This window comes from Ursus arctos, unplaced genomic scaffold (genome assembly GCF_023065955.2).
Source record: "Ursus arctos isolate Adak ecotype North America unplaced genomic scaffold, UrsArc2.0 scaffold_32, whole genome shotgun sequence".
Classification (NCBI taxonomy): Eukaryota; Metazoa; Chordata; class Mammalia; order Carnivora; family Ursidae; genus Ursus; species Ursus arctos.
The window spans coordinates 18,461,362-18,481,248 of NW_026623008.1; the positions used below are offsets into that span (position 1 = coordinate 18,461,362).

Below are 19,887 nucleotides of genomic sequence, written 5' to 3' on the forward strand. Positions count from 1 at the left end.
CAATCCTAGAGGCTGAAATTCACTTTGCCGAAGCTCCCCATCTGGAAGCCAGAATGCGGCACGGAGGCATGTGCTCTTCTGACTGCAAAGCCTAACAGGAGGTTCTAGGATCCTAGAGAGAATTCTAAATCCTGGACTTAGAACATCTGTGCTGGAGGAACTCTAGAATCCAGACTCCCCTCAGAATGCCTCCTACTAAGCATGGCGGGCTCTGGGTCAAGGTCATGCAGCACTTGGCCTTGCCAGATTGGAAGGATCACTAGAAATAGGATCCCATCTCCTTTGACAGATAAAGATTAAGACCTAGAGGGGGGAAGGAATTACCTAAGGTCACAGAGCAAGGCAGTGTTAGAGCATAACACCCAGACCATACCACTACATGGGGAGTGGGGTGGGGTGGGGCAGCCCAGGTGCGCAGGTGGTGCCAGAGAGCAGCCTGGGTGCTGGGGGGTGAGTAAAATGCCCAGCTGGTCTTACTAAGGAAAACTTTTATAGTCCTGCCCGGTTCCCAGAAAAGTTCTACTACTCCCACCTCTCCTTCTAAGGCTCCCATTGCCCTGGGCATCACCCTCCTCTCGGACAAGACCCTTCTTTCTGACCCTAAGTCTAACCATCTGTAAAATGGCCCCTGAGAACCTTTCAGCTGGGCTGCCTAGAAATCCTAGGAAGAGGGGATTGGGAGAGGGAGGAAAAGAAGAGCCTTCTCGGGCTTTCGGCCCTCTACCTTAGCGGCGCCCTTTGTGGGGACTCCCTGGGGAGCAAGAGCAGGAGCCCGGGCTGGGCGGGGCGAGGCAGGGCCGGAGGGGGCGGGGGCGGGGGCGGGGCCTGGCCGGCCCTCGCCCCGCCCCGTCGGACGTCGGCGCTGAGCTCGCGCCGCGGGGGGAGGAGCGCGGAGCCCGCGCGCCGCGCGGCCCCGGCGGAAAGTTTTCCCTGACGGAGTTTTGGCGGTGGCGGCGGCCGGAGCGGCCATGGACGCGCTCAAGTCCGCGGGGCGGGCGCTGATCCGGAGCCCCAGCCTCGCCAAGCAGAGCTGGGGGGGCGGCGGCCGGCATCGGAGTGAGTGTGTGAGCGTCCGCCGGGCCGGGCGGGGACCGGGCGGGGGTCGGGCCGAGCGACCGGCCTCCCGCGGGTGCCGGGGGCAGAGGCGCGTTCTACCCGGTGCCCTGCGGCCCTGCCGGGTCCTGCGGGGTTGGGGGTCGCCCGGGGTCAAGTCGCGCTCCCACTCCCGTCCCAGCTCTGTGCGGCTGGGGAGGAGGGGTAGAAGCTGAGGGAGAGAGCGCGGAGCTCGGGGTCCCCAGGTGAAGGCGGCAGTCGGAGGGCCGCAGGTGAGGGGAAGAGACGTGCGCGAAGCCCGGCACCTGGCCCCCTCGCCGCGCTGGGCAGCTGAGGGGAGACAGGAGCTCCGCGGGAGGCGAGACAGTGCCCGGGGGAGGAGTGGGCACCGGGGTTTGGGGAGATACCCTGCGCCCTAGCCGCGAGGTCGGCGGCGGGTGGGAGCCCACGTGCCTCCCCCCGCCCCCCGCCAACCCTTGAGGTCGTCTTTTGACTCCCAGGCGCCCAGAAACCGACTCAGGTGTGAGCGGGCTCTCAGGTACCTACTTGAGGTTGGGGGCGAGGCGCAGCCTGGGGGTCTCAGGAGGTTTTCACACCCGGAGCCATCCAGACCCTTGCGTCCCCTCCTCTTCCCACGTCTAGGCGGCGAGGCTGGCGTTCTGGCTAATTTTGAAACCTGTTTTCTCTCGCACTTTCCCCCTCGGGCTTCCAAAGTCCCGGGGCGCCCAGGCGAATGGCAGACTCGCCGCCACCTCTCCCTTCTCCCGGGGGCGTCTGGGAGGCTGGAAGGGCCCCCCCCCCTCCCCGTCTCAAATTACTCTCAAGGAACCCGTCACCTGGCACCTTCCCCTGAGGCCTGAGAAACCCAGCCCAAGTCCCTCTTTTCTCTAGGAGAAAGGGAGTGGATTGCCTGGGGTCACACAGGCCTTCCTGGTAGATGTGGAGCCAGAACCAGGAGTTTTGTACACTCCCACCCTCCTATCAAACACCTGGAACTTCAGCTTCTCCCCCCCCCCCCCCCACAGTACAGTCACACCCCACCCCCCCTTCCTTCTTTCCAGGGCTCCACCAGGGGAGCCCGAGTTCCCAGTGCCAGCGTGTCTGGGCCTAGAAAGCCCGCCCTGCCCCTCCCTCTTGCCCCACTCTGCTGTTCCAGCTGTGGCCACCTCCTAAACCAAGACTGGCACTGGGAACATGGGCTGGTGCCTGCTGGTGGGGGTGGGGTCAGAGACCCGTTAGGGCTGGTCTGGGCCAGGCCAGGGGTGCACCTCCTCCCACACTTATTGGCCCCTAAATAGCCCCTTTAAATACTTAAGGGATTTGACTGGGACTTCTGAGAATAATGGTTTGTTCCAGTGGTGGAACCCTGCAGTTCTCCTGGGATGGGGGAGGAAGGGGGGTGCTGGGTAAGGGAAGAAAGCTTAGAAGCCTCTTTTGATTCTGGGCCACCTTGGATGGTGGAAGAGTTTCTTGTGCTGCTCTGATCTTGAACAAGTCATTTTCCTTTCTGACCCTCAGATTCCTCACCAGAAAAATGGGGATAAAAATTCTAACCTGAGAGAGGTGTTGAGAAAAATTATTCATAATGCTTCCTACTGGCAGCTCATTGGTGGTTTCCTCCTGTCCTGTTCCCCTTTCCTGTCATGTGGACCTTCAACATGACTATTGCTGTAGTGGGACAAGTTTTGGGGGCTCAGAACCTATCTACACCCGCAGAGAAAAGGAGAGGAGAACCTCCCTCCTCCCCTGCAGACCCCCAGGAAGCCCGGAGTGCTGTCCTGAGCCTTCTGGACCCAGAATGAGCTGGGTGGAATCTTCACCTGTCCCTTGTTATTGTCAGTTTCCTTATCTGTAAATTGTAAATAACAATAGTACCCAGCTGGGATTTTTTTGTTGTTGTTGTTATGTGTGAGGATTAAATGAAATAGTGTTTTGCCCTGAATAGCAAAGGGATTCAATAAATAATAACTACTGCTTTTATCACTTTATGTTTTAGCAGTTTTTGCTTCTGTTATTTCATTTGCTCCTGTGAGGTGACAGAGCAGGAATTCTTACCAGACCCGTGTCAGAGATAAAAGACCCGAGGCTCAGGCTCCAGCACAGCTTCCTAGAGGTAGCACTCTGAATCCCCAGCCCAGGGGTCTTATAACTGTGCCTCCTGGGCTCTGGCCACGGGAGGAGCTGGGGCAGGCCCCACTTCAGGTTGGGCTGACAGCCCCTGAGAACAGCGGTAGCCACAAGGTAGAGAGGGAAGCTGTGAGTTGTGTCTGGGGTGGAGGTGCTGGGGTAGCTTGGCCTGAGGTGGTGTTCCGGCCACCTGGAACTGAGCCCTATGGTTGACTTTTGGGGCCAAAATGAAGCCAGTGGAGTTAAGGTTAGACTTGACACCTGCTATCAGCTGTGACTTGCTCCTCACCAAACCACTCAAGATCCTCAGCTGGAATTAGCATGATCATTGTTTTATTTGTGCCGGAACTGAAACCCAACAAAGGGAGGCAGCTTACCTGAGGTCACCCAGTAAACTAGAACCCCAGGCTCTTTTGCACTGAACCTCATGGCCCCTTGTCTCCCAGCTAGTCCTGAGCTTGAAGAACTGTCTCCCTCTTCCACACATGGCCTTTTTCCCATCTCTTCGGGAGCCATAAATATTTTATCTCAGTCCCTAGCCAGGGATTTTCCTTTCTTCCAGCTGCCCGAAAGGTGGCTCACCCTGGCCCCTCAGTACCCTTCTTTACAAGAGGGGTCCCTCTGATCCTCAGGTTCCCTCCAGGCTGTCCAAGGCCTCAGAGCAGGTAAAGAAATGCGAGATACAGGTTCCAGGAAAGCTAGAGTATGGTGGTATGCAGGGGACAGAGAATCTAGTTGTACTTACATATATTTACAATAAAATAAACAAATAAACCCCCAAGTTCAAGTACTTATTGATCACAGACTACGTGTCATGCACCAATAGGTACTGGAGAGTCTGGTGAACAAGTCTGTCCGCCAGCAGTGCTCACGGTCTGGTGGAGGAAGCAGAATGTCCAGGGAGCAAATGAATGGTGTGGTGATAAGTGGTGGTGGTAACACCATAAGAAGGATAAAGCAGGCTGAGGAAATGGCAGGGACTGCTTCCTTAGAGTGGTATCTTCCTTTGGGTTCTTCTAGAAAGCAGATGCTGAGAGCAGGATCTGAGTGCAAGTCATCTATTTGGGAAGAGATCCCAGGAAATATCTTTAGGAGAAGTGAGAAGGGAAGAGAGTCACCAGCGTGGGTGACTGGAGCGCCATCCCGTGGGGAGCTTTGGGAGGCAGTAGAGAATGTGCTCTTCAGTTACTCTGTTTGAGGGGCAGTTACTGGCAGTAGGTGGGTTCAGGGATGGGAGCCCTGAATGTCCCGGTCTGCATGGGCAGCGGCATCTCCGGGAGCCAGAGACAGCTGCAGGCAGAGAGGTGGCTTGTCAGGTGGCGTGTGTGGAAATGGGGTCCACTGAGGGGATAAAAGTGGGGCGCTGAGAGCGTCAGTGCTGGCAGTCAGGGAAGGCCTCTCCAAGAAGGTGACTTGGAGCACATGTGAGAATATAGGAGGGAGGAATCTGGGAACAGCCTTCCATCCAGAGGGAGCAGCAGGTGGAGGGGACGTTTAACTGGAGGCTGGGGCCCTGCTGGGTATGGCGGCCGAGGGGGGGGCAGATGTGCCTTGAAGGAGGCAGATCATCCCCTGCTCACTGAGGGGCACTCTATTCAGGCAGCCCTGCAGGACAGGATGCCCACCCCCCTGGGTGATCCTGTGCCTGACCCCTGCCTTGCATGCGAAGGGGCTTGGTGGGCAGCGGGCATGAGTGAATAGCCCGAGCTGTGGGAGGCAAAGATCAGCATTGTCAATTATGAGTCATGGCCAGACTCCTCCGAGCCTCTTTATCTGTGAAGTGGGAATCCTAATATATCCTTGCCTCTCCTCACAAAATACTGCAAATGGCTGTGTGCACATTCAAGCTCTTAGCCCTCAACCCTTGGTAATGACAGTATCTCACACTTCAGTGGCCGTCAGTATGTGCCAGGCATGGTTCTAAGCCCACCTGGTGCATGAACTCACTTCATCCTCACAACAACCCTGTGGGGTGGACACGCTTCTTGTCCCAATCTTTAAGTGAGGAAACTGAGGACCAGGGAGGTGGAGTGACTGAACCCCACAGCCCATCTCCAGACCCCGTGGTTTTAACCTTGACAGCACATTTTTCTCTTACAGAGTAAGTAGGTACCCAGGAAATGAGAGCTTATGCTATGATCATTTTTTAATTATTTTCTTTTGATAATCTTAACAACTTCTGAAATTTGCCTGGCACTTTTTACATGCTGAACCTGTTTCTGACGATGCCCTTGAGCAACTGAACCCATTTGTCAGAGAAAGAGACTGTGGCCTTAGAGAAGCAGCTGCATTCCGGGTCATGGTAGAGCTTGAGTCCCCTTCTGAGATGTTATTCTGTGGCTTCTGAGGCCACCTCCCTACCAGGATGGAGGAGGCTGGAGGCCAGAGCCCTTGGAGGTTCCCCGCTGGCCCATGGGTTTAGCTGTCGCTCTGATGTTCCAGACAGCAGCCAGGCTGGGTCTCCAGGGCAGCCAGAGGGGCACAGAGGCACCCTGCCCAGCTCTGAGTCCTGGGCAGGGTTCTTAATGAGGAAAGAGCACACGTTTGCAGCTGCGAGTTAAACTGGGCATATGGTCTGTCCCCAGCTAACTCTTGACAGCAGGTCATCTGTAAAATTGCTAAGTTAAAATAGCTCAGTCATTATCCACCACAGGGCCAAAAATAACCAGGACCGGAACAGGGCTGTGGACTCAGGCCTGTATTTGCCTGAGGGCCTCTGGGAGCCCTTCCTGAAGCCCCAGGTTCCTCCTAAGAAGGAGCGTGTGGTCTCCAGCCTGAGATGGCTGGCTGGCGAGCAGGCACCAACTCTGCGTTTGTCTTCTTGAGTGCTCTTAGGTGTGGGTTTCTTCAGGGAGGGTGTGGGGCATGAGAGACCTTCCACCTCACTGAAGGGATGAGTCATGCCCAGAAGGACAGAATAGGAGCAGAGGCAGGGTTCCCTCCCTCAAGGGGAAGGAGGATCTTGCTGGGCGTGGGAGGACGGGGTAATGGGAAGGGGGAAAAGAAGGAGGCAGAGCCTCAACATTGGACAGCAGTGCACCTTGTCCAGTTTCTGGGGCAGACACACGTGAACGGAAGTCCTTCAAGAGGAAGACACATGGTAGACAGCTGCTGGCTGAGTGTGACGTGGCTGGAGCAGGAAGAGAAGGAAATCCAAAGGCAACCCGCTCACAGAGGGACGAGGTCCCATTAGGAGGCATGACCATGGGTGGGGTCCTGTGCTAAGCACATTACATTTTATTATCTCATCAAAGGATCAAAACAGTAGCCCTGTGAGCCAGGGACTGTTGTTTCCCCTATTTTATGGATGAGAAAACTGAGATTCAGGGAAGGTAATTAATTTGCTCAAAATCACTCAGACAATGTCAGAACTGGGCTTCTAGGATTAAGGCCTTTGCTCTTAACAGCTAGGCTATCCTGCCTTCAAGAAGGCTTCCTGGAGGGGCGCCTGGGTAGCGCAGTCGTTAAAGCGTCTGCCTTCGGCTCAGGGCGTGATCCTGGCGATCCGGGATCAAGTCCCACATCAGGCTCCTCCGCTGGGAGCCTGCTTCTTCCTCTCCCACTCCCCCTGCTGTGTTCCCTCTCTCGCTGGCTGTCTCTCTGTCACATAAATAAATAAAATCTTTAAAAAAAAAAAAAAAAAAAGAAGGCTTCCTGGATGAAGCTGGTTGCAAGGGGTTTCAATCAAATAAAGGTAAGGGCATTTCTGATAGAAGGAACTCCTTGATCAAAGGCATAGAAGTGGGGGGAAAATGTTACATCATGAGAAAGAAGCTCATGGTTGGCGCTTCTGTTGTGTGTGCATGTGAATGAGTGTGTGCATGCAGGGATATTGTAGGAGGGGACACTGGGACACCTGTGACTCCCCAGTAATCATTGTGGGAATTGCCTGCAGTGGATTGGGAGCTGGTGGGGGGTTGCGGGGTGAAGTTCTGACTTGCTGTGTGATCTTGCACAAGTCCCATCCCTCTCTGGGCCTCAGTTTTGTCATCTGTCATGTGAGGAGTTTGGGCAGAGGGTCTCCAAGGCTGATGAGTGGCAACTGGTCTATCAGGGCCCTCATGAAGGAGGCCATGGAATAGGGGAAGGGTCAGTCAGGGAAGGAAGAATGCAGAATATGCCAAGCATTTCAGAGGTCAGGGAGGACTGGGGAATGTTTTGACAGCAAAAAGGTCATCTGTGATCTTGGCAAGCTTTGGCCCTTTGGAATGGAAGGAGCGGAAGTGGCTTTGGAGAGGGGCCAGGAAAGGCTGAGCTGAAGGAAATGGGATAGTGGGGACATGAAAATGGTGGGGATGAAGGATGTTTGCTGTAGGGCAGGGATGGATAGTGAGATGAACAAGGCCACCCCTGATTGATTAATGTTGCCTGCCTGGAGCCTTGTATTGAGAAACAGTCCAAAGCCTGTAAATCAGAGGGAATAGAGCCGCAGTTGATTAGCAATGTCTGTCAAGGACGCTAGCGATAGGCACGGCAGCACATAGTTGGCCATCCTTGCTTAGATACATCTGGGGTTGAAAGCAGTAGTCTGAATGCCTACTGAGGGGAAGCCTCAGGAATTAGGAATTGTGGGAGGAAATATCTCTGGCTCTAGGAACTTCTTCCTGACCTTTTGCTAAAATCAAGGTAGTTTGCCTCATGAGAAGATAGTATGGGATACTAGTCAGGAACTTGGGCTTTAGAGTGAAATAGACAACTGTGACAAATCACGTGTCCTTTGAGCCTCCCTTCCCTCCTCTGAAAGGGGAATGAAAGAATGCCTGGCTGTAAGGTAGCTGTGAATATTAGAAGCAAGGGTCAGAGCTGCTTTGTTATTATTGTTGTCTTTGTTGCTGGACAGCTCTGTTCTGCGCTGATGATGTGGTGGTGGTCTTGGTTGCTTTGAGAGCGAGGCTCAGGTCCGAGTTGCTCCGGGGCTTCCATTACCCAACCCAGGACTGGGTCACCTCAGGGCCTTTCTGATTCTTTTTGGAGAATCAAATGAAACAGGCTCGTGATCAATACAGCAGAGGATAAGGTCCCTTGGGGGTCTTCTCAGCAGCGGCTGGGCCTCCTGTTGGCGTGGTGGCCCAAGTGCAAGGGCTGGAGGGCAGTAGGCTGGGACCAGAGCTGAAGATGGGGTTTGAGATATTGCAGGCCTGAAAGAAGCCATGGAGTTGTCCAGGTCATTTCTTCACTCAGCAAATATTGAGTGCCAACTGCATGCCATGCTCTGGATGACCAGCCAACAAGTCCCTGCTCACCTGGATCTCAAACAGGGGGACTGGGTACACCTATAACTTCTTGTAAGACACCCCACCCCCCAACACATGCATTCTTTTTCAGATGAGGAAGCCGTCTCAGAGAGAGATAGTGGCTTGCTCAAGTCAAAACCAAAGAGGTGTGGGTATACAAGGCTCCTGCTGGCTGGTGGAGAAGGAGGCAGAGCCCCTGGAAGAGTAGAACTCCAAGACAGTTGTGGGGAGGGGCAGCACGGGACAGACAGGGTAGAGGGCCCAGTGCTGCCACCTGGGCACAGTAGCGCAGGAACCCCCAAACCAGGCTGTGCCTTGTAGGCGGGGCCCACAGCCCTGCCAGGACCTCAGCTGCCCTGGCACCAGTGATGCCCAGTCCAAAGCTTTCTTCCATGGCTCTCCCATTAGAGCCACTGAGGGCCCCTGCAGGAGCAGGGGGAGTACAGGATTCTCCCAGCTCCTCTCCCAGAAAGTGGTCCACGGAAGCTGGCCCTGGCCGCCTCAGTGGTGGCCCCTGGAAACTGATTCCTCTGTGGATCCTGCCCTACCCAAGATCATGTGTGAAGCTGAAGAGCCAATTCCTCCTCTTTAAAGTGGCTACAATCGTAATACTTCCTACACGGCAGCATGGTCAGGGAAAGGGTGATAAGGGACAGGCAAAGGGCCCTGACAGGCAGGAGTGTGGGGTGTTAATTCGTCTTGGTGATCGGGCTTGGAAGGATCCCTAGAGACCTTCCTTCCGCTCCTAGCTTCATTGCTTCCAGCTGAGTGATCTGGGGAGGAACCCTGGGGATTGTTCAAACCACTGATGAAGACCACACTTGCCCTCCTGTCCTTCCACCTGCTCAGGGCTCTCTCGAGTGGGTGGGGTGAGACGGGGGCTTTCTAGCTCTCTCCCGGTCTGTTTCCTTACCCAGTGAGCTGGGCTCATTCCCCTGTCTCCCAACCTCCCTGACCTCAGTCGCAGGCAGAGTTTTCAGAGGACTCTTGCTGTGTGCCCTGCTCCGTACCATGGCCTCAGCATTACTGGGCTTAGGAGAGGGGACTTCCCCAACACATGCTGGTGGTGGGAAGCAGAGCTGGAACTTGAACCCAGGTCTGCTGGATTCCGGTGGCCTTCATAGGATGTCCTTTGAGCAATCACCTCTCCCATTCCCTGCCACCGCCTCTCTCCTGGTCCCTCTCCTCCCTGCCTCTCCCTCTCCATGGCTGTACAGATGGAGGCCAGCAGAGCAGGCTGGGGCCCTGGGAACCACCCAGGTTTGAGTTCTGACTCCCAACTCAACCCTTTATTCACTTGTATGTGGCCTTTGATGACTTTGCCTCTCTGAGCCTCAGTTTCCTAATCTGTAAAGTGAGGATAACATCCACCTCACAGGATCATGTAGAAGATTCAGTAAGAAAATAGCATGGTTTTCTCTCAGCAAGTATTAGTGTTGAAGTATAGAGTTTGGGCTTTGAACTTGAAAATATGGGTTCAGATCTTGGCTCTTACACTTACTGGCTCTGTGGACTTGGTTGTGTGATTTCACCTCCCAGGGCCTCAGTGTCTTTGTAAGTGGGTGTGATAAAAGTGTCTACCTCATAGGTTGTCATAAGGATTAATGAAAATATTTTATGGAAGGCTTTTTACCGTGGTGCATGGTAGGTACTGGAAAATGTTAGTTCTTTATTATAGGTAAAAATAATGGTAGATGGACGACCCCAGTGCCCCTTGCTAGGTCTTCCTAGGAAATGGGGGCTGGGAGGATGGGGTCTGAAGGCCTGTCCTCCTCCTGCGCAGAGCTGCCGGAGAACTGGACAGACACTCGGGAGACCCTGCTCGAGGGAATGCTCTTCAGCCTCAAGTACCTGGGCATGACACTGGTGGAGCAGCCCAAGGGTGAGGAGCTGTCAGCTGCTGCAGTCAAGAGGATTGTCGCTACGGTGAGCCCCAGTTGGGGGGCGGGGGGAGCCATGAGCCGAGGGCCAGATTCTTGGGGTACCACTTATCCCCTGCTTATTACCCTGATTGGATGTATCTGAGCTGTTCCCGCCCCTGAGTCCCCTTGCATCCGGCTTAGGGACTCTGGTAGAGGGGAGCCACTGGACTTGTGGGGTGAGAGTCAGTGTCGTCCTCTCCAGCTGTTGTGGCCATGGCCTGGTCTCCCAGCTTCCTCTCCCCCAGCTCAGGTCCCCTGCCTCAGGGTTGGTGACTTAGTGCCAAGGAGTAGTGGGGAGGTTGCTGTCACACAGCCGCTTGCGCTCTGGCCTGAGGGACAAGGTAACCCACCAGAGACAGATCTTCCCCCTCCCCAGCTCCCCATCCTGAGTTAGCATGGCCCTATAAATGCACCTCCCTTGGTGGCCTTGGACCCCTCAGCTCTGACCCTCGCAGGAATAGTGGGTAGAGCGGAGACTCCCCGGGAGCGATCCGGCTGGGTTGTGATAGCCCACTCAGTGCTCAGAGGCTGCGGTCCCTCCTCGCTGTGTTTCCTTGGGCAGCTCCCTTAACCTCTGAGTCCATTTCCTCCTCAGGAGAAGCTTTGTTGCCTCTAAGCACGACCTGAGGTCCCGTGCCTGGCAGACAGCAGGTGCTCCATGAGCAGCAGTTGTCCCTGTGTTTATCACAGGAGAGCGCTGACCACTGTCTTCCCCAGCGTGTCTGCCGTCTCTACGCTGAGGCTTCATGGGGGCCTCGAGTCTGGGGCTTAGACCAGCTAGGTGTAACCCATGAGAGTAGGCAGGCTTCTCTGACCCATATCTACCCCAAGGCGAAGGCCAGCGGGAAGAAACTGCAGAAAGTGACCCTCAAGGTGTCGCCACGAGGGATTATCCTGACCGACAACATCACCAACCAGCTCATTGAGAACGTGTCCATTTACAGGTAATGCTCAGCAGCACCCACATTCACTCTGCCGCTTGGGGCAGTGGGTGGGGCGCCCTTTCTTGAATCCAGGCTCCACCACTTTCTGTCTGGGTGACCTTGGAGCCTGTTTCCTCGTGTGTATGTGGGGGTGGAAACAGATCCTGCCTCACGGTGCTGTTAGGACGTGCTGCATGCGCAGCGCCTGGCTCACAGTGGGCACTTGGTTCAAGGGCAGTTGCGGCTGTCATTATTCCTATTGCAGTAGGCAGCTGAGGCCTAGTCAGAACTAGGACCCCTCCCCACTGTCCCTCCCTAGGCCTGCTGCTGAGTCAGGCTTGGAGCAGAGAGCTGTGGAGTCACTGCCTTTTCCTTCCGCCATGAATGCAGCAGCTCAGCTCTGGACATCTGGCCAGGCATTCAGGGAGGCCTCAGGGCAGAGTCTGAGGCCAGAGCATAGATGGTTTGGGGGGGAGTCAGTGGGGAGGCGCTGTTCTCAAGGAGGCAGAGCCCAGCCTTGGAACCTCAGGCTCTCCCCATTCCCTGTCTTGGCTGGTCAGTTGTAAGATTTCAGAGCTGCTGAAAGGGACAGTCCATTCTACAGATGGAGAAGCTGAGGCCCGGGGAGTTTCCCAAGGCCCCACAGTGAGGAGGTAGCTGAGCTGGGACCAGGCCACAGAGGCTGGAGTTCTGTCCGGCAGGCGCTCAGCTGCCAGGCGTTCCTCCACCCTCTTGCTTTGTCTCCAAGCACGTGGCTCAACCCTCCGGAGTACAAGCCAGTACTGGGCGGATGGGGGATTTGGTTTTAGAGTTTCTGGCTGGTGTCTTCCTCTCGCCTTCCTGATTCTGCCTGTCCTTTAACTAGGGGAGGCCTCAGACCCAGCCCCTGCCAGCAAGGAGGGCATGGAGGGAAAGAAATAGGAGAGAGAGTATAAGTATTTCCCAAGAGGGCAGAGAAGGAGGGGCCTGTCTGACCTGGCAAGGCCTCCCCGGGGAGGTGGCAGGAGGCTGGATCTGCTGGGATGGAGAAGAGGTAGCTGCTGGCCTGGGGGTCCTAAGTGGTGCCGATCCCTGTGTCAGTGGCTGTGGTAGAAGCTGGGGCTGTACTAGGGGAAGGAGTCTGCTGAGCTCCTGCCCCACCTTGGGGCTGCCAGTTCCTCTGCTGATTGAGATTCCCAGGCTGAGCAGCCAAGCAGGGAGGGAGCAGACAAGGGGCATGGGGGCAAGTGTTCCAAGAGGAGGGAGATGCTGTGTATTCCTCCTGGACCCGCTGGGACTCCCGGTCTAGTCATCTTCACACACCCTCACCTGACTCCCAGCTCCTCGCCCTCTGACCACAGCTCCAGGAGAATTTGCCAGCAGTCTCGGTCACCCTGGGAGAGAGGGCCTAGAACTCCTCCAACCTCTGGGCAGGGGCATGACTGGAGGGCAGGGAGGGAAGGCCCAGTGAAGGGCATCCGTGGGCAGGGCGTTGTCCTGCTTCCCCTTCTTTCTGGTCAGCACAGAGCCTTAAGGGTAGCATGGTAGTGGTTACAGCCTCTGGAATCCGCAGGTGAGTTCAGGTCTCAGCTCTGCCACTAGCTTGGTGATCTGAGACCCTTAGCTTCAGTTTTCTCATCTGAACAGTGGGGATAATAATAGAACCCATCTCAGAGCAGCTGAGAATTAAGTGAAGTAATGTCTAGAATCTTCCTGGGATGCAGGAAAGGCATAGCTATTACCATTTTGGAGTATGGGTCAGTAGAAGGGGGAAAGTACCCTCAGTCTTTCCCTCTACTCCTTCCTCCCCAGCCTGGGTGCGCCCCATCGATGGCCCAGAATGCCAGGGCCAGAGGCCAAAGCTGTCTCTCCAGAGTCTCTCCCTGGTGGAGTAGGATAGCCGGCTCTTAGGGACTCGGGAGATGCCCTGTGGGGCACCCCAGATGTGGGCAGGCCTCTGTGCCGGGTTTGGTGACACTTCCCGCTTACCTTTCAGGATCTCCTATTGCACAGCAGACAAGATGCACGACAAAGTGTTCGCCTACATTGCACAGAGCCAGCACAATGAGAATCTCGAGTGCCATGCCTTCCTCTGCACCAAGCGGAAAATGGTCAGTGGGGAGAGGCTGGGGCCCAGGCGGGCTCTGGCCTTGGCAGCCCTGCCCTTGGGGAGAGGCAGGACCCAGAGGTGACATCACTTAATAGGAAGTATAAAATCCCTGGGAACCCCACATGGATGCTGAGAGCACTGAGTAAGGCTGCAGTCAGTGGACAGCCTGTCACCGTGGGCTGCCCTTGCTGGCCAGCCTGGCATGTGGGTGGTGACAAGCCCATGTCCCCAGTGAGTGCCCTGGTCCCTTCCTCTCTAACATGATTGATTGGGTTTGAATGGGGGGGTCACTCCTGTCAGTAGTACAGTCTGGGGGTTCAGGGCCTTACAGGAATTAGTCCTTGGAGACTGGTGATCCGAGGGCCCAGGGGAAAGGCAAGGGGACCTGGCTTGCTGTAGCCAGAGTGGGGAGGGAAATGGCCATTTTTTGGTACCTATCATGCGCCTCTTTCAGTGCTGGACTTTAAGGGATCTTCTGTTTAGTCTTCACAGCTCTGTGAGGTGGCAGCTGCTACTGGCTTCACTGTTTTTATTTCTAATGAGGAAGCAGATTCACAGAGGTCAGCTGTCTTGCTGAAGATGACGCAGCCAGCCAGGCAGAGTGAGGATTTAAACCTGTTTCTTCTCCTCCCTGCATGACCACGAGGAGCCCTGAGCTCCTTGCCCCATTTCCAGGCTGGCCCCTGGCCTCGTCCAGCTGAGACGAGTGGGGACCTCTGTGGTCTCTGGGCTTTGTCTTGAGCTTCAGGACAAGCAGGCAGAGTGAGTCCACCTTTGGTGTGGAGGCTTGCGTTTCAGAGATCCAGAGGTCTGAGCATCTGCTCTGTGAGGAGATCTCTGATGTTTACTGGTTTAGTGTTGGCCTCTGTTAACCTCTGTTCCCCCTTCTACTGGTACAGTGGTTACGGCAGACAGTGACTGTTGGCCCAGAGCCCTACTCCCCATACCCTGTGGTCCTTGGAACCAAGGAGACGAGATCCTCTCCCCTACCCCTCTTATCACGGACACATCAAGGACATTACAGTCTTTAAGTGGCCGCCAGGCTTCCTGCTACCCCTCAGGGCCTGCTCGAGATAAGGTATTAGTTTCCTGTAGCTGCTGTAAGAAATAACCACAGACTTAGTAGTGGTTTAGAACAACCCAAATTTGTTCTAGGGTTCTGGAGGTCAGAAGTCTAAAGTGGGTCAGCAGAGTTGTGATCCTTTTGGAGGCTCCAGGGGAGAATACGTTTCCTTGCCCTTTTTAAACTTTCCAGAGACCACCATTCCCTCATTCTTGGCCCCTTCTTCAACCCAAGGGCCGGCAGTGCAGCACCTCCCGATCTTCCTCCTGCTTCCATTGTCACATTGCTTCCATTGTCACAGTCCATGGTCAGTGGCTCTGACCCTCCTGCCTCCCTCTTAGAAGGCCTCTTGTGATTGGGCCCCCTAAGTAATCCAGGATAACTGTCCATCTCAAAATCCTTAATTTCATCACACCTGTGAAGTCCCTTTTGCGCTTCCAGCTAACCCTCACAGGTTCCAGGGATTAGGATGCAGACATCTTTGGGGGCCATGATTCAGCCTACCGTTGGTCTTTTGGAGGGAGCACTGCAGGGCGAGATTTGGGGCCATGATTCAGCCTACCGTAGGTCTTTTGGAGGGAGCACTGCAGGGCGAGACAGATTAGGGTCTGATCCTGGCTGCTGTACTGTGTGACTGTGGATAAAAGCCTGTCCTTCTCTGGGCTGCTTGCCCATCAGCAGAATGAAGAGGTCACCTGAGTGACCTCCAGGATTGTTCTGAAAGGCCCCTTTCTTTTGTGTACCTTGTTTCTTTTCCTGCAGACTGAGTGTCGCCAGCCACTCACCCAAGGCCTCATGATGGCCCAGGTCCCTGAGCTGCAGTGGCTTCTCCCATGACGGCTTTGTTCTCACAGACAGTGACTCTTGGCTTTGTCTCTTATGAGGCCACAGAGACTTAAAAATACAGGCTCATTATTTCCCATTGTTTGTCTCTTCCTCCCCACTGACCAGAGCAGGCACTGGGCAGGGGCAGCTGGCCCACAGCGACTGCTGCAGAGTGTGGACCCTGAGTAGGAGGGGCGCCAAGCTCCAGAGGCTTTCCCTGGGAAGGGGAGCTAGGGGGTAAAAGAAAGCAGGTGCTGGCCCAGTGGCTGAAGGGAGGCCTGGTCTGGGGCCAGAGGACTTTAGACAGGCTTGAACAAAATCAGCCTGCCCTAGGCCAAGAGGTCAGTTATTGAGGAAAACAACCTGCCCACCGCTTGGCGCTGACAGCTGAACCCTGATCTGGCAGAGGGGATACTACTGCCAGACACCTGGGCCCAGGCTCTTCACTTTTCCTCACACGCTTTGCTCTGTGTCAGGAGCTGACTGGCTCGGTTATGGCTTATCCACCCTTTCTCAGCTGGCCTTCCCCCTTCAGACAGCCCAGGGCAGGGCAGGGTAAACAGGCCTCCTGATGTGAGGGTGGTATTCTTGTGCCCCCCCGCCCCCCGGCCTCCGCTGAGCCCAAGCTGGCAGTAGCCTGGCCGTGTTGGGAATCCTGAGATTCTCAGGGCTTAGGGAACGTTTCTGAGAAGGAGGCAGAAGGTGAAATGGGGGCCTCAGGTTCTGCAACCCCCAGCGGCCAGGTGCCTCCACAGATAGCCGCTGCTGCCTGTCCTGGGCTAAGCCCTGTGTTGGGCACCCGGGGACCCAGGGAATCGGCCGTGGAGATACCAGCAAGATGGTGGGGGAGAAGGGCTAGGATTCGGTAACAGGAACACAGCAGGCTCAGTTCTAGGGTGGAGGTCATGAAGTCTCACCAGAGGTCAGTAAGGCTTCCCAGAGAAGGAGACATTTTGGTTTGTTTTTTTGTTTTTTTAAAGACTTTATTTATTTATTCGACAGAGATAGAGACAGCCAGCGAGAGAGGGAACACAAGCAGGGGGAGTGGGAGAGAAAGAAGCAGGCTCATAGCGGAGGAGCCTGATGTGGGGCTCGATCCCATAACACCGGGATCACGCCCTGAGCCAAAGGCAGACGCTTAACCGCTGTGCCACCCAGGAGCCCCAGAAGGAGACATTTTGAATCGAGCTTTAAAGGCTGAGTAATAAAGGCTGAGTAATAAGTAAGAGTTTGCTGGCCGAGAGAAGGGGGATGGGGGCAGTAAAAGAGCGTGTGCACCCCAGCATAGGAATCAGCACGTGCAAACACACAGGTGCAGAATTAAAGGGTATGATTGGTTTGAGGACTCAGATGTGACTGGAGCCGGGGTGGGTGGCAAAGTAGAGTCAGCCTGTGAGGGAAACTTAAATTTGGATGCTGACGTAGCCCTCGTTGCCTTTGGCCGGGAGCCCACAGTCTCCACATATCCCCACCCTTTCTCTGCACGGGAAGTCTGTGACCACCCAGGGTGGGGGGAAAGGGTTCCTTTCTGGGTCGCCCACCCATTCAGCTCAGCTCGGGCAGCACAGCCACCAGGACTCCCTCCCCTGGTGACAACTGTTGGGCACAGCCAAGATGAGTTCCTCCAGAAATAAATGTTTCTATCTGCCCAACTGGGAGGCCTCTGCCAGTGCTGCAGCCTCGGGGTGAAGTGAAGGTGGGGTTGCCGGCTTTGATGGGGGGCACAGGGTTGCCGTGCAGGTGGACTGACAGTAAACAAAGTGACTCCCCCCCCCCCCCCCCGGAATTCTACCCTGGGCAGGCTGGGGCAGAGCTGTTCTCCATACATGGCCATCGGCATTCCTCAGGTAATCCTTCTGTGCCGGATTTATGCTCCTGGGGCAGCAGGGCCATAAGGGACCCGTGGCCAGACTTGGTCTGAGTACTAGGCTGGGATCTGGGATCCTGGGGGGTCCTGAGCTAGACCTGGCCCCTTGAGGGAACGCAGCCTGGATCCTGGGAACAAGCGAGAGACATGAAAAACTGGGTGAGGTAGAACCCAGTTCAGGTGCTGAGAGACTCACAGGCCAGAGGCACTCCAAGGAGGGATAAGCATTTAGCCTGCGGGATCAGGGAAGGAAGACCTCCCCGTGGGCAGCCCGGAGCAGTCCTTTCTTGTAATGCTGCCCAGATTCCTGCAGCCGCCCCAGAGAGCAGGGCCCAGCCCGCCCCCGTCCCTGCCCACCCTGGGCTTGCAGCCACCTGCGCACATGTGCATCTTGGGTTATATTTGGTGTACTTGCAGCTCGGGATTTCAGGGCGAAAGGGCAGGGATGTATGCAAATGAACAAGGAGATTTATGCAAAAACAGTATGAGGTTCATGCCCCCAGATATCCTGGAGGCAAAAGTAATGGTGTTTCCATCTCCCTGCCACATTAGGTGACCAGCCCTGTCTTGGGTGTATAGTGAGCTGACTCCGCTGGTAATCAGCCCATATTTTTAGTTCATGGGCAATTCTCAATGGTAACTGGGTCTATTAAACTTGATTCAGACGTGACAGCTTAAATTGTAAACAGCTGTGAAGAGTTTCATACTTAATTACCATATTTAAGTTTTGCCATAAAGCGCCCGTACTTCCATCAAAAATGTAAATGACGGAGACATTCAAATGAGATTTTATACTTCGTGAAGTTTAATTGACATGGATCAGTCAGCTTGTTTAAGGATTTTAAATTAAAAAAAAAAAGTTTTAAAGGCAGTAGCCACAGATTCATTTCTCAATTAAATCAAGTTGTCTGGAGGAGGGAAGGGAGTGGGTCCGAGGCTGGTTAGGCCTGAACTTGTTGTGCACTTGAAAGAATCTGGTGCTTTCTTCCCTAGGCTTGGGCTGTCAGAAGGAAGCTGGATGTTGCTTCCGGCTACAGCTGAGCTCTGGGACTCCCACTCCCAGCAGCTGAGCTGTGATTAACCCTGAACTGGAAGCAGAGAGAGGAAGAGGCAGCAATGAATGTGGGCTGGGGGTAGGTCCTGGCTGAGTGAGGCCTCAGGAGGCCTGCCCCTGGGCGCATGCAGCATTGAACCTCTGGAGGGCTTTGACCTACTCTGGGGACCAGGGGTGTTTACACCAGGTTCTTGACTTTAGGGAGCACCCAGATGGGGTGACACAGGCATGTGAGCTGGTGACTCTTTGATGGGCATGATGCCAGAGAGAGGTAGGTGGGCCTGTGGGGCCCCAGTGCTGGTGACCTGAGAGAGCTGGTGACAAATGAGTTGGGTTTGAAGGGGTGCATGGGAGTTCCTCAGGGGTTAAGGGCCAAGGTGTGGCCCCCTCTTCCAGGTGAGTTATGACACTGAATGGTTTTGGTCCCCTGCCACGGGCATGCATTGACATCTTGGATCCAGTTAGAAGTCCCTCTGATCCGGCATAGGGCTAACCAGAGTCTAACCTTTGCCTCTGGCTGTTGGTCATTCAGGCTGTGGCCAGGCCCTTTCCAGTTCTGGCTTTTCTGTTCTCTAATTCCAAGGGCTAAGTTACTGTGTGAAGTCCTCAGGAAATGGGGTGGGGGGGCTTCTTGGAAGAAATAAGCCCCTAGTAATTTGAATATAGAGAAGCCCAAAGGAAAGGGAAAAAAGTGGAGATGAACAGCCATTGCAATCGTCGGGGCTGGAATAGAGGTGGGAACCCTGGCTGGGCTAGGAGTAGTGAGGATGTGGCCCCATCTGCCTAGAGAAGGTGTGGCCTTGTCCCACTGCAGGGCTGCTTTGGTGACCTGGGAGGGGCCGGGACTCTGTCTTCACCCATCTGGCAGTTCAGAGCCTTGACAGAGCAGATCCTCAGGGCCTGCATTTCAGACTTGCTGTTACCTGCCTGACAGGCACCCCTCCCCACCCCGCTTCCTGTTTTTCAGGCCCAGGCTGTCACCCTCACAGTAGCCCAGGCCTTCAAAGTCGCCTTTGAGTTTTGGCAGGTGTCCAAGGAAGGTGAGTCTTGTTTCAGGGACACTGGGCGGGGGTGGGGGGGGAAGGGGGAAGGCTGGCAGAGAGAGAGGAGTGGGGAGCGGGTAGTAAAGGCCCTAGAGTCCAGGCCCAACTCTCTTCTTCCTCACCTACCTGGTGTGTGACTTTGGACAGGTCCCTTCACCTCCCTGAGTCCCATTGTCCCCCTTCGAAGAAATGGAAAGAGCTGTCTCCCTCCCCCAGGGTGCTTGTGAGGGTCAAATCTGCAGTTTCTTTTCTCCCTGCTAAAGACTAATGCCTGCCCCCTGACATTGGCTGCGGCCTGCCCCTATCCAGCAATTGCTGGGGGCGGGGGCTCCAACGCTCTGTGCCTTGGTCCCACAGAGAAGGAGAAGAGGGAGAAAGCCAGCCAAGAGGGAGGGGACGTCCTGGGCGGGGGCCTCCGAGACAGCACCCCGTCGTTGAAGAGCCGTGAGTCTTGGGCAAGGGGTGGGGCCAGAATCAGCTGCATGATCCGGGTCTGCCCTTCATCCAGAGCCCCCCACTCCCTCCTGGGCTGGGGCAAACCCTTGGTTTTATATTTTTGTTTTGTTGTTAAATAAATAATACATGCTCATCATAGATAAATTAGAAAATGTAGATAAAGGGAAAGATGGCTCGTTTTGGTGCATGTTCTTCCGAATATGTCCCTATGCAACTGTATAAATATATGTA

General features: G+C 55.1%; 1 protein-coding gene across 11 annotated transcripts in view; it reads left to right on the forward strand.

Moving 5' to 3' along the window:
- The first annotated feature begins 851 nt into the window (after positions 1-851).
- Positions 852-19,887, forward strand: part of LDLRAP1 (low density lipoprotein receptor adaptor protein 1) — a 49,486-nt gene continuing 30,450 nt past the window's right edge. For 5 of the 11 annotated variants that reach the window (XM_044390625.3, XM_044390626.3, XM_044390624.3 and 2 more), the window contains exons 1-6: positions 890-1,056; positions 10,198-10,340; positions 11,168-11,280; positions 13,235-13,349; positions 19,125-19,197; positions 19,558-19,644. In XM_044390625.3, the coding sequence (XP_044246560.1) occupies positions 969-1,056; positions 10,198-10,340; positions 11,168-11,280; positions 13,235-13,349; positions 19,125-19,197; positions 19,558-19,644 (619 nt within the window). In that variant the 5' untranslated portion in view covers positions 890-968. Of the gene's footprint in view, positions 1,057-10,197; positions 10,341-11,167; positions 11,281-13,234; positions 13,350-19,124; positions 19,198-19,557; positions 19,645-19,887 lie in introns of all 11 variants that reach the window. The other 6 variants (XM_026517007.4, XM_026517009.4, XM_026517008.4 and 3 more) reach the window with 5 other exon arrangements.